The 14,296-nt window shown below is 42.7% G+C and overlaps 1 protein-coding gene across 9 annotated transcripts in view; it reads left to right on the top strand.

The window, feature by feature from the left end:
• agtpbp1 (ATP/GTP binding carboxypeptidase 1) overlaps positions 1–14,296 on the top strand; it is a 360,842-nt gene that overhangs the window by 304,165 nt on the left and 42,381 nt on the right. For all 9 annotated transcript variants that reach the window (XM_078568039.1, XM_078568065.1, XM_078568001.1 and 6 more), the window contains one exon: positions 2,239–2,396. In XM_078568039.1, the coding sequence (XP_078424165.1) occupies positions 2,239–2,396 (158 nt within the window). The remainder of the gene's footprint in view (positions 1–2,238; positions 2,397–14,296) is intronic.

The following is a 14,296-nucleotide window of genomic DNA, read 5'->3' as shown; positions in this document are numbered from 1 at the left end:
GGGGCAATCTATGGGTGGAGCTAGAGGACATCGCTAGAGTTTTGAATGAATATTTCACATCTATCATCACCCAAGAGAATGAGGATAAAGGTATCAAACTCTGGGAGAGAGACTGTGAGGTTCTTAAGCAAATTGATATAGGGAGTGACAAGGTATTAGAGGTGTTAGTAGACTTAAAAGTGGACAAATCTCCAGGTCTAGATGATTTGTGTCCCAGACTGCTGAGGGAGGCAAGGGAGTAGATGGCAGGAGCCCTGACCCAAATTTTTAATTCCTCTCTGGCCACGGGGGATGTGCCAGAGGACTGGAGAACAGCTAATGTGGTTCCGCTATTTAAGAAGAGTTGTAGAGATAAGCCAGGGAGCTACAGGCCAGTGAGTCTCACGTCAGTGGCAGGGAAACTATTGGAGAAAGTTCTGAAGGAGAGAATCTATCTCTACTTGGAGAGGCATGGTTTGATAAGGGATAGTCAGCATGGCTTTGTCAGATGGGAGGTCATGCCTAACAAATTTGATTGAATTTTTTGAGGAGGTGACCAGGTGTGTAGATGAGGGTAGTGTAGTTGATGTAGTTTATATGGATTTCAGCAAAGCCTTTGACAAGGTCCCACATGGGAGCCTTATAAAGAAGGCAAATGCACATGGGATACAGGGTAATTTGATAAGGTGGATTCAAAATTGGCTTAGTTGTAGGAGGCCGAGGGTGATGACAGAAGGATGCTTTAGTGACTGGAAGCCCGTGTCCAGTGGCGTACCACAGGGACCTGTGCTGGGTCCCCGTTATTCGTCATTTATATAAACGACATAGATGACTATGTTGGCGGTAGGATTAGTAAGTTTGCGGATGACACAAAGATTGGCCGGGTGGTTAACAGCGAGGTTGAGTGTCTTGGGCTACAGGAAGATATAGACAGGATGGTCAAATGGGCAGATAAGTGGCAGATGGAATTTAACCCTGATAAGTGTGTTGTGATACACTTTAGAAGGAGTAATTTGACAAGGAAGTATTCAATGAATGGCATGACACTAGGAAGTTCTGAGAAATAAAGGGACCTTGGCGTGTGTGTCCATAGATCTCTGAAGGCATAGGGGCATGTTAGTGGGGTGGTGAAAAAGACAAATGGGATGCTTGCCTTTATCAATCGAGGCATAGATTACAAAAGTAGGGAGGTCATGTTTTAGTTGTATAGAACCTTGGTGAGGCCACAGCTGGAGCACTGTGTGCAGTTCTGGTCGCCACATTATTGGAAGGATGTGATTGCACTGGAGGGGTTGCAGAGGAGATTCACCAGGATGTTACCTGGCATGGAACATTTAAGTTATGAAGAGAGGTTGGATAGACTTGGGTTGTTTTCGTTGGAGCAGAGAAGACTGAGGGGTGACTTGATCGAGGTGTACAAGATTATGAGGGGCTTGGACAGGGTGGATAGGGAGCAGCTGTTCCCCTTAGTTCAAGGGTCAGTCACAAGGGGACATAAGTTCAAGGTGAGGGGCAGGAGGTTTAGGGGGGATGTGAGGAAAAACTTTTTTACCTAGAGGGTGGTGACGATCTGGATTGCACTGCCTGGGAGGGTGGTGGAGGCGGGTTGCCTCACATCCTTTAAAAAGTACCTGGATGAGCACTTGGCACATCATAACATTCAAGGCTATGGGCCAAGTGCTGGTAAATGGGATTAGGTAGGTAGGTCAGGTGTTTCTCACGTGTCGGTGCAGACTCGTTGGGCCGAAGGGCCTCTTCTGCATTCTGTGATTCTGTGAATACTGTGCTGCCTATTTCCCCTTTATGACCTGGAGGCAGATGAAAGGTTACAACCACAACTCCCTCAATAGCTGTTGACGTTGTCCACCTAAGCCTCTAATAACAACCTCCCTACCTCGCTGCAGGAATTCCACCTCACCCAAACCATACAACTGCGCCATGCCACCTTGAATAAGAGAGGAGCTTCAGAATCAAACAGAACCACCTCCTATCCCCACATACCTATCTGATGCCTGCCACCATAATACTGCACTCTTACCAGCTCCTTCCAAGATAGAATTCTGGGTCACCCTGATTTCTGCTTGAAATGTCATTGCCTTTGTAGCAATGGCATGGCAGCATATTCATTGCGGTCATCTAATTTCCCAATAAGAAATATCGATAAAGTATTAAATCAAAGAATGATCAGCACCACACTAGCAGCAATGTACCTTCTGAACTATAAGCGCTGTGAATTAATTCCATGTATTTATTCAAAAGGGCCAACAGATAGGGACAAGAGAACTGGAAGAGATGGGAGCTAAGTTCTGCATTGGCCTTTTACGCCTGAAGAGACTGACATCTGTGGAATGTAGATTGCCTCCTGGCCTCCTGGATGTGGAAAATGACTTGATTGACACCAGATGCAATGTCACCAGGTAGGATGTCACCTAATTTTGTAGAAAGGTTGGAGTATGGTAAAAACAATCCAAACTAGGTAGCTTTTGTAAGAGTCTGTCAAGAAAATTATGGTTTGAAGATTCTTGAAAACCAAAGGCCAAATGTTTAGTACGACCCTAGAAAGTATTTTCTGGCTTCTTGAATTCGAAAATTTGATGGATAGAATTTAATTGGTTCTCTGCTATCCTACCTGCACACTTTTAAATTTAAAAAATGTTGTTTGAATTTGGCATACTGTTAATTTCTTCCACTAAATAATTTGCTTGGTCCAAATATCAGAATCAGTTGTTATTGATTATTTTGGAAATGGCCTACTTTCCCAGTAATTGGATTACCATCAGAAGTAATTACTGTTGTGAATATCTAGTTCATAATTCATATATTTTAGAATATAACTTTTAATTTTAGGAATTAAAGATCAACTGTGGAAAAATGGGAGCTGGATTAGAAACTGGTGAAAGCAACCCTGAAGTAAATGCAATTCAAACAGGCTATGAGTTTATTACATTTAAAAGGTTGGGGCCTTATTAACTTAAGAGTTTAACATCTGGAAAAGTAACATCATAAACAGCAAATGGGCTTACTTAGGCTTAAGAACTGGAGACATGACATTTATAGTTATTCCAGTAAAGGATGTTATTCATGTGGTTTCCCAGAATTAAGGAAAATTTTTGAATTAAAAAGGTAGTTAATTTGCATTTCTACCTGGGAACAAGCTGTGTGCGTCACATTGCCATGAAGATGGGTGGAGCTTAATAAGTTTCTTTGTTTTGAGTTGCCTCTGTGAACTTAGTTAGGGCAGAGCCAGCAGGCAAAACTGGTTGGGAGAAGCAGCTAAGAGACTGTGTCAGCTTTGGGCCTATGTAGCTTGTAGCTCCTTGGAAGCCAAGAGATAAAACCAGACCTACACCTGAAGTAAAATAAATGCTAGATCTATCATCCATGATGCAGACTGAGTGGGAGCTTGTATTCAGTATAAGACAAAGTTGGAAAGAGGAAAATGCCTGGAAGATTAGTTAAGCTGGAATCTAAAGGAAGAAATTTACAGTAATCCTCTCAGTGAAAAACAGTTAACCTTGTTGCAGTTTGAGTTCTGCAAGTTGTCTGCATGTTGCAGTTTGAAACCATAGCAGCAGGCTATTGGAAACCAAGGGTGTTTCCTGATATTTTAAGCCACTGCGCAGGAGTTGCAGGGAGGCTCGTGCTGAAGTTGTGGAATCCAGATTCGTGAGGTCAGTAAAGAAATTAGAGAGTCACTTAGCCAAAAGCTAATAGAAGAACTGTTATGAAATCTGGTAACTTGATAAATAGTTGGAGCACTGAGAAATCAGAGTGAATTCTGGAGATATATATCTTTTGAGTTGTCCCAGGTAAACTGAATGAACCTTAAAGATTTCACAAGGTAAGGGAACTCTTGGAGGGGGAAATAAAAAATTAGACCTGAGTCTTGTTAAGTTAATAGTTCTTACTTTGTTTAATTCTTTTTGACATACAATAAAATTTGTTTTTGTTTATGAACATGAAATCTCATGGTGTAGTTCTGTCAGTCAATTGCTGGTTGTTGGATTTCTTCAAATGTTAACAATCCCTAACCAAATCATTAGATTTCAAGTGTACTAATTACTCTGTTGTTCTGCTCCAAAAGGAATTGAGTATTTTTAAAATTCTGATATTTGAGGTCAGTTTGGGTTGAAGTTACAAGAGTATTTTCAGACCATTTTTTTCAGTTGTTCAATATCGTTACCTGGGTGCCAGAGCGTGTTAATATGTTTTCATCTATGCCTTATTACAGTATGGTATTTTGTTAACCTTTCCTATCTTTCCTCAGTCGTAAAGAGAAACCCTACAGTGGTCATATAAATCCATCATCCACTTGCATGTAATCCTAACCTCTTTTTGGGACAACTCCAGATCAGGAATACCTCTCAGATGATTCCTCTCAACTTGAGGTTGAGAAAGACAGATCCTGAAGATACTAAATGGGTCTAAAGGACTGATCCATCTCTCCCCAAAGGAAAAGAGCCACCTGAGAGTATTACCATTCTCCTGCTAGCCTTTTTAACAAGTTTAAGACCAATTATGATATCCTGGGCATTTTTAGGGTCCACGGCTACTCCTCGGTAATGTACTCCCCACCAGAGAGTACAGAGTTGGGTTCTCGAGTTTGCAATATAGAAGACTATGTGAGACAATATAAATTCTTAAATATAAAGAAGTTTATTAAAGGACCAAAAATGCAATTCTCAAAGTCAGGTGAAAACAAGTCAAATGCAATGCCAAACAGGTCCCAGGAAAAAGAGAGAAAATACAATTGTATTTCTAGTAGAGAATCCAGTTTAAAGTTTCAATTATTGTTGCAGTAAAATATTTTAAGTAGGATACCCATCAATTATTAAAGTAGCATTTACCTTAATTCCCCAAAGGGACTACAGAGTAAGCAAGATGACTCTTTCCCAGTTAGGGACAGAATAATCTTTGTTGAACCTCAGCAGTCAAATCTTATGAGAGACACCTAAGTGAATTAAGTGAATCTGAAAATCTAGTGTATGCTCTCAATTTTTAGATTGTATCTTGGGTTACATAACTAATTTCTTACATGCAGAAGTGGTATTTAAATTTCAGTTAGTTTCCGCACCTTTATGTTGCAAATTTGGTTTTAATCACTGTTAATTTCTGTTTAAGGACAGCTGTGATTCGAGGGAAACTTATAGGACTATCAAATTCTAAATAAGCTGTGGGCCTCATTGATTCTAGGAAAGCTCATTTGCGAGGATTGTGTTGGGCAATTTTTCATTTGTCTGGAGTCTGCGATTTAAGATTATAACACGGTTCTAGGTTGTAAAAATTCTAGTTGAATGTGGTCTAGGATTACCAGTTTAAATTCATCTTAACAAATCATACACTCTGTTGTCTTTCCTGACAGTGTGTTTAACAAAATATGCTGATGTGCAGTTTTTGGGTGTGTGTCTTTCTAATCAAGGATCTTCTTGCTGCTGTAAGACACAAGTCTCTACATGTAGAGTCCTGTGATCAGGCATTGTGAGCTATATTTACCCTTTTATAAAACAAACTCTTATAAATTCTTTAAGCGCTTATTTATATGAAAATAACTCTTTTTCCCTTATAACCCTTTATTATGACCATATTTCCTTACACGGGTTCCTTCGCACTTGTTTGTGCCAAGAATGGTTCTGCCAATTTTTGCTGATAGAAACAAAGCTATTTCCTTTAAGTTAGCATTAATAGCATCTAAAAAAACAAATTAGGATTAAAAAATACAGTTCCCCTTTTTATACCTGTAAGTGCTGACATTTGGTTCCATGGGCACTGGGGCAACACACAGTGCAACACCCAGTTTACCATTCTTTACTTACAAGTCTAGGTAGTGAATGACAGGCTACTTGACTGAGGAAGCTGAAATGAATCCTGTTTTCACTTGTCATCCACATAGTCACTCACTCTAGCAGTGACATCTGGATAGTCAGTAGGGATTCACTGATTTTATTTTTGTTCCTACTATAGGAGCTTTTGAGGCCAATTGTAATAACTCCAGAATCAGCCCAGATACAGGAACAAATCTAGGTCAATCCAAATCTAATTACTACATGTGCAGTTAACCACTGAGCTATCAGAGGGGATCCAATAGAGAAGGAAAAAATCTCAACACAGTCATCATTTGTATCTTTTATTTCTTGTATGCAAATAATTTGGTCACCATTTAAATTAGAACAAAGATGTCGAAAATAATTGATTGCTGCCCTTTTTTAAATTTTGGAACACGCTGGAGCCATACAAAGTCATGGTTTTCAGAGTTTTTCCTTCCTGTCCTGTTTCTCCACATGAAACCCATTTTTACAAATCACAGTTTTTGTTAGTCATAGAGTTTTACAGCACGGAAAGAAGCCCTTCGGCCCATCATGTCTGCGCCAGTCATCAAGCCCCTATCTACTCCAATCCCATTTTCCAGCACTTGGCCCCTAGCCTTGTATGCTATGGTGTTTCAAGTGTTCATCTAAATGTTGAGGGTTCCTGCCTCTACCATCCTTTCAGGCAGAGAGCTCCAGATAACCCCATCCACTGGGTCAAAAAAGTGTTCCTCAAATCCCATCTAAACCTCCTGACCCTTAGCTTAAATCTATGCCCCCTGGTTATTGACCCCTTCACTAAGGGGAAACGTTTCTTCCTATCTACCCTATCTACGCCCCTCATTTTGTACACCTCAATCAGATCACCCCTCAGACAACCCCTAGCCTATCCAGTCTCTCTTCATAGCTGAAACGCTCCAGCCCAGGCAACATCCTGGTGAATCTTCTCTGCACCCTCTCCAGTGCAATCACATCCTTCCTCTTGTGTGGCAATCAGTACTCAAGATGTGGCCTAACTAACGCTTTATACAGCTCCATCGTAACCTCCCTGCTCTTGTATTCAGTGCCTCGGCTAATAAAGGCAAGTACCCCATAAGCCTGTTTAACCTCCTTATCTACCTGTCCTGCTGCCTTCAAGGATATATGGACATGCACACCAAGGTCCCTCTGATGCTCTGTTCTTCCTAGAGTCCTACCATTCATCATGTACTACCTTGCCTTGTTAGTCCTCCCAAAATGCATCATGTCACACTTTTCAGGATTAAATTCCATTTGCCACTGTTCTGCCCATCTGACCAGCCCATCTATATTGCCCTGTAGTCTAAGGTTTTCCTCCTCACTGTTTACCACGCCACTGATTTTCACTTACCTCCTATATTCACGTCTAAATCACTAATGTATGCTACAAAAAAAAGGGTCCCAGCACCAAACCCTGCAGTACACCACTCGTCTCAGGCTTCTAGTCACAAAAACAGCCTTTGACCATCAACTTCTGCCTCCTTCCACTAAGCCAATTTTGGATCCAATTTGCGAAATTGCCCTGGATCCCATGGGCCCTTACCTTCTTGACCAGTTTCCCATGTGGGACCTTGTCAAAAGCCTTAACTGAAGCCCATGTAGACTACATTAACTGCACTATCCTCATCTACACACCTGGTCACCTCCTCGAAAATTTCAATCAAATTTGTTAGACATGATCTTCCCCCTGACAAAGCCATGCTGACCATCCTTGATTAATCCTTGCCTCTCCAAGTGGAGATTAATTCTGCCCCTCAGAATTTTTTCCAAAAGTTTCCCTACCACTGATGTTAAACTCACTGGCCTATAGTTCCCTGGTTTATCCCTAGCACCCTTCTTGAATAATGGTGCCACATTAGCTGTACTCCAGTCCTCTGGCATCTCTCCTGTGGCCAGAGAGGATTTGAAAATTAATGTCAGGGCCCCTGCAAACTCTTCCCTTGCCACCCACAGCAGCCTGGGATACATCTCATCTGGGCCTGGGGATTTATCCACCTTTAAGCCCATTAAAACCGCTAATACCTCCTCCCTCTCAATGTTAATTTGTTCAAGTATATCACAGACCCTTCTCTGATTTCTATACCTACGTCGTCCTTCTCTACAGTGAATGCAAATGCAAAGTACTCATATAAAACCTCATCTACTTCTTCCGGCTCCTCACACAGATTGCCACTTTGGTCCCTAATGGGGCCTACTCTTTCCCTGGTTATCCTCTTGCCCCTAATATACTTCTAAAACGCCTTTGGATTCTCCTTTATTTTACCCGCTAGTGTTTTTTCATGCCCCCTCTTCACTCTCCTAATTTCTTTTTTAAGTAGCTCCCTGCACTTTCTGTACTCCTCTAGGGCTTCCGCTGTGTTTTTTTTTGAGCTGTTGGTATCTACCATAAGCTTCCCTTTTTTTCCTTATCCAATCCTGTATATTCCTCGACATCGAGGTTCACTGGACTTGTTGGTCCCACCCTTCACCTTTATGGGAACATGTTGGCCCTGAACTCTCACTATTTCTTTTTTGAATGACTCCCACTGCTCTGATGTAGACTTTCCTGCAGGTAGCTGCTCCCGGTCCACTTTGGCTAGATCCAGTCTTATCATATTAAAATTGGCCTTCCCCCATTTCAGAACCTTTACTTCCGGTCCATCTTTGTCCTTTTCCATAATACCTTAAATTATGGTCACTATCACCGAAATACTCCCGCACTGACACTTCTACTACTTGCCTGGCTTCGTACCCTAAAACTAGGTCCCCGACCCCTCTCTTTAGGACTTTCTACATGCTGGCTCAAAAAGCTCCTCTGGATACATTTTAGGAATTCCGCCACCTCTAAGCCTTTCACACTTGTCTACCCCAGTTAATAGGGGATTTCAACTTCTCCAATATTATTATCCTATTATTTATACACCTCTCTCAGATTTGCTTAAATATCTACCCTCCTATCTCTCCCTGACTGTTTGGAGGTCTATAGTACACTCCCAGCAATGTGATTTCCCCCTTTTTTGTTTTTAAGTTCTACCTATATGGCCTCATTTGAGGAACCTTCTAAGACACCATCCCTCCTTATTGCAATAATTGACGCCTTAATCAATATTGCAACACCACTTCCTCTTTACAACCCCCCCAAAGTCTCATCTGAAGATTCTATACCCAGGAATGTTGAGCTGCCTGTCCTGCCCTTCCCTATATCATGTTCCCATGTGTTAATCAACACCCTCAACTCACCTGCCTTACTCGCAAGACTCCTTGCATTAAAGTAAATGCCATCCAACCTTTCCATGCTCCCTTGGGCCTTAACTTAACTATATACACTCTGCCTTCTAGACTGACTTGGTTTTTCTCCTATACTTCCCTGTACATCAGCCCCTACTATAACTCCACTCCGTATCCCATCCCCCTGCCAAATTAGTTTAAACCCCCACCAACAGCTATAGCAAACCCCCCCTCCTGTTTCAGTTCAGGTCAGTCCATTGGACTTGTACAGGCCCTAGCTTCCCCAGAAGGACCCAGTGATCCAGGAATATAAAGCCCTCCCTCTTGCACCAACTCTTCAGCCACGCATTCATCTGCCCTATCCACCTATTCCTATACTCAATAGCAAATGGCACCCGGAATAATCCAGAGATTACAACCTTTGAGGTCCTTTTTAATCTGCTACCTCGCTCCCTAAATTCTTGTTGCAGAACTTCATCCCTCCCTCTACCTATATTGTTGGTACCAATGTGGACCACAATCTCTGACTGTTCGTCCTCCCCCTTCAGAATGCCCTTATGACATCCTTGACCCTAGCCCCAGGGAGGCACCATACCATCCTGGAGTGACGTCTGCAGCTGCAGAAACACCTGTCTGTACCCCTCACTATTGAGTCTCCTACTTGCTCTTCTTCTCTTTCTCCTACCCCCTTGTGCAGCTGGGCTCTGGCTGCACTCCCCAGAGGAACCGTCACTCTCACCCGTTCTCCAACGCACAAAAACTGTTCTTGAGTGAGATGTACTCTAGCGCTTTCCTGACTACCTGCCTGCCTCCCTTCTTCTGACTGGTGGTCACCCATTCCTTCTCTGACTGCATTTCCTTAAGCTGCGGGGTGACCACATCTAAAAACATGCTATCCACGTAACTCTCAGCCTCACGGATGCACTGCTGTGTCTTTAGCCGATGCTCAAGCTCTGAAACCCGGCGCTCAAGCTGGTCAAACTGGTGGCACTTCCTGCAGATGTGGTCAGATCTACTCTATTTGGCAGTCCTGTCATTGGCAGCTGTTCTTTCAGCAGTGCAGTTAAATATTTTATGTTGTCCATATTGGCAATTTTATGGAAAAATCGTACCTAATAATCCATTTGCAAAATCTTGCATTTCTGCACAATGGTTGACATTAGCTTTTGACTTCAGAACTTGTTCTATTATTTTTGCATTAAATTAATTTTATTTATACTTATACAGCTTTTTTGTTCTGCACAGTATAAATTGAAGACACGCACTGGTCCAGGCACTTTACTGAGCTATACATTTGTATATATTTATATATATTTGTAGCAAAGCGGTCACCCAGCCTTCCTTCGGTCACCTTCGGTCTGTCCGCAAGCATGACCCAGACCTCCCTGTCGCTTGCCATTTCAACACACCACCCTGCTCTCATGTCCATCTTTGGCCTGCTGCATTGTTCCAGTGAAGCTCAACGCAAACTGGAGGAACAGCACCTCATCTTCCGACTAGGCACTTTACAGCTTTCCGGTCTGAATATTGAGTTCAACAATTTTAGATCATGAGCTCTCTCCTCCATCCCCTCCCCCTTTCCGATTCCCGCCCCTTTTTTTTCCAATAATTTATATAGGTTTTTCTTTTCCCACCTATTTCCATTATTTTTAAATGTATTTCCATCCATTGTTTTATCTCTACCTTTTAGCCTATTTCGATCCCTTCCCCCCACCCCACCCCCACTAGGGCTATCTGTACCTTGCTCATCCTGCTTTCTACCCTTAATGTCACCTATTAGCACATTCCTTAGATAATATCACCACCTTCAACGCCTCTTTGTCCTTTTGTCTATGACATCTTTTGGCTATCTCCACCTATCACTGGCCCTCTATCCAGCTCTACTTGTCCCACCCCCACCTTAAACCAGTTTATATTTCACCTCTATTCTATTTTTCCTTAGTTCTGTTGAAGAGTCATACGGACTTGAAACGTTAACTGTGTTCCTCTCCGCAGGTGCTGCCAGACCTGCTGAGTTTATCCAGGTATTTTTATTTCTATTTAGATCATATCCGTCATATTGAAAAGATATCCCAAAGCATTTTATATGCAGTCCACCTCCTACTACCGCAATATGGCAATCTGTGCATGGGCACTGATCCTCACATGGTTGTAAATCTAGTGACATTATTCCACTGCGCCCTGATTGCCAATATCAGTCCATGCATGCGTAGACTTCTGCGCAATTAAGGCTCACCCATGCAGAGCTGAACTGCATGGTGATGTCAGAAGGAGCTATCGTGCATGAATTTCAAAATTTGGCAGTTCTCAGGTAGTGTGTCAGTAGGCACGGGGCATCGATGGAGAGTGCTGGGCAATTTGTACGGTGGTCCTCATCCTCCTCAGCATCCCCATCTCCCTCTTCCGTTCCCTGGGCAAACACTCTTAAGGAATCCCCTGTTAATACTGATGCACTCGCTGGGCATACTGACACATTCTGTGGGAAGCCCTCCTGTACTTCGTTATCTCTCCTCCCCCATGCCTCAAATTAACCTCCTTAACACTTGCTTCCAAGACTGACCCTGTCAAGAAGGATTCGGATTTATTGCAAAACCAAATTTGTTTTGGATGAGTACAAATTAATACAGTTTCACGATTCTTTCCGAGTGTCATCTTTGGTCCTGGCTGCTCCATATAATGTCACGGAGCACCATGCTCGAACTGCGCATGCACCGAGCATGCACAGCGTTGGCTGAAACGCATCCTTTAATATATTGGGAAATTAAATGGACAGCCAGCAGAAGAGAAAAGAGTAGGAAGAGAATGGGAATAAATTAGCTAGAAAAAAAAAGCAGTTGAAAACGTGTGTTTATAATGCATTTGTAATCAGAAAATAAACAGGTATGGTTGAGGGATTCTGAAATGTATACCAGACGCAGCTAGTGGCTGAAAGAGTAGTAACCAGTGATGGACCAAAGAGGATATGAGCAGGTTGAAGGAGGAATAGACAACTCTTCGTGGTGTTTTTAAAACAATGGATTTTGAGATTGATTTATAAGGTCAAGGGGAGTCAGTGGAGTCTGGCAAGAACCAGGGTAATTGAGATAAAAACAAAAAACTACTGCAGATGCTGGAAATCCAAAACAAAAACAGAATTACCTGGAAAAACTCAGCAGGTCTGGCAGCATCGGCGGAGAAGAAAAGAGTTGACGTTTCGATTCCTCATGACCCTTCAGCAGAACTGAGTAAAGTTAGGAGAGGGGTGAAATATAAGCTGGTTTAAGGTGGGGGGGTGGGGTGGGGGGAGAGAAGTTGTGGGGGGGGTGGGATGGTAGTAGGGACAAGCAAGCAGTGATAGGAGCAGATAATCAAAATATATCACAGACAAAGGAACAAAGATGTGTTAAAGGTGTTGATATTATCTAAGAGAATGTGCTAATTAAGAATGGATGGCAGGACACTCAAGGTACAGCTCTAATGGGGGTGGGGTGGAAAGACTGACAGGGCATTACAGGTATAGATTTAAAAATAATGGAAATAGGTGGGAAAAGAAAAATCTATATAAATTATTGGAAAAAACAAAAGGGAGGGGGAAGAAATGGAAAGGGGATGGGGATGGGGATGTTTGGCACTTCGCCAAAGGATATGTCATTTTGAGTGATTTGCTGTTTGTGAGGGAGGAATCGAAGAGGCTGGCTTAGAGGCACATTCATGAAGTCAAGAGATTAAAAGCATGAGTTAGAATCTCAGCTGTTGCAAGTTAACACTGCAAGTGGTGAGGTTGCCATTGAGTGCTTTCTTTTTGTATTCAGAAGGTGCTCACAAATTCATACATGTGGCCAAATCTGGAAGTAGTTGAAACTGGATGATGTTCTTTAATGAGCAAGGGGATACACAGAGAGGAGACTACATTGGAGTGAGAGGTAGGCAAAGTTGGTAGTTGGGAATTTGGTTCAGTTGGTAAATTCTGGTAAGTTTTTTACTCAAGTTTAAATTTAAATTAAGGGTCAGGCTCCGACATAGAACTTTCAACCTTATAGTGAGTTAATTAGCCTTGTTAAACACGGAGCTGCCTGGCAGTGGACGCTATCTGCCAGTCAGCTGAAATTAGTTGGTTCAATAGGTGTTAGCATGAAGCTAAGCTAGCTAGTAACTCATCAGAGGCTGTGTATAAGCATACAGGTTTTTCAAGCTGCACAGAGTAAGTGGATGCGTGGAGAGGAGGCTATGCTGGAGTAAGACGTAGACAGCTTGTGTGTAGCTGAGAATTTGGTTCAGGTGGGAATTCGGTGCAGAAGGGCAAAGGGGTGCTCTGTTTTCTACTTTCAGCCTCCAGTAGTTGGTGAGTATTTTCTTTTGCTAGGTGAGTGCAACTTTCTCTTACATTAGCTGTGTAAATTGTTAATTAATTAAATAAATAAGATTGGAAATGGCAGGGCTAGTGATGTGCCGTGATTGCAGCATGTGAGAGTCTCTGGAATGCACTGCAATCCCGAACAGCTATATCTTCTTCAAATGTCTGTAGCTTAGGCAACTTTGGCTCAGAGTTGCTGAGCTGGAGACTAAGTTGCGAACATTGCAGGGTATCAGGGAGGGGAAAAGTTACCTGGACATTTTGTTCCAGGAGGCAGTCATGCCCCTTAGGTTAAGCAGAACCATGGAGTTGGTCAATGGTCAGGGACAGGAGGTTGTCACTGCGAGTCAGGCAGGTAGGGGGAATCAACATGTAGCGATGGAGGACCCTCAGCCCTTGACTTTGTCCAACAGGTACGAGGTGTTTGCTATGTATGTGGATGAGGGGAAGGACTGCAAGGTGGATGAGCAGACTGGCTATAGCACCATGGTGAAGGAATGCCATTCAAGTTGGGGGAGTGAAGAGGAATGTGGCAGTGATAGGAGACAGTATAGTCAGGGAGATAGTTACTGTTCCCTGCAGCTGTGACTGGGAACTCCAAAGGTTATGTTGCCTGTCCAGTGCCAGGGTTGAGACCATCTCTTCGTAGCTGGAGAGGAATTTGATGTGGGAAGGGAGGATCCATTTGTCTTGGTCCATTTGGGAACCAACAACATAGGCAGAACCTGGAATGATGTTCTGCTAAGAGAATTTGATGAGTTAGGGTCCAAGTTAATAAGCAGAACATCAAAGGTAATCATCTCTGAATTGTTAGCTGAGCCACATGCCGATTGTCATAGGGTTAGGCAGATTAGAGAATTATACACGTGATTCAAAGAGCGGAGTGGGAAGAAGGGGTTTCAATTCATGGGGCACTGGCATAAATACTCAGGGAAGAGTGAGGTATTACTTTGGG

Source organism: Cetorhinus maximus, chromosome 2 (genome assembly GCF_964194155.1).
Source record: "Cetorhinus maximus chromosome 2, sCetMax3.hap1.1, whole genome shotgun sequence".
Lineage (NCBI taxonomy): Eukaryota > Metazoa > Chordata > Chondrichthyes > Lamniformes > Cetorhinidae > Cetorhinus > Cetorhinus maximus.
Note: the sequence above shows the minus strand (reverse complement) of the source record. Positions and strands in the feature narration are given on the sequence as shown.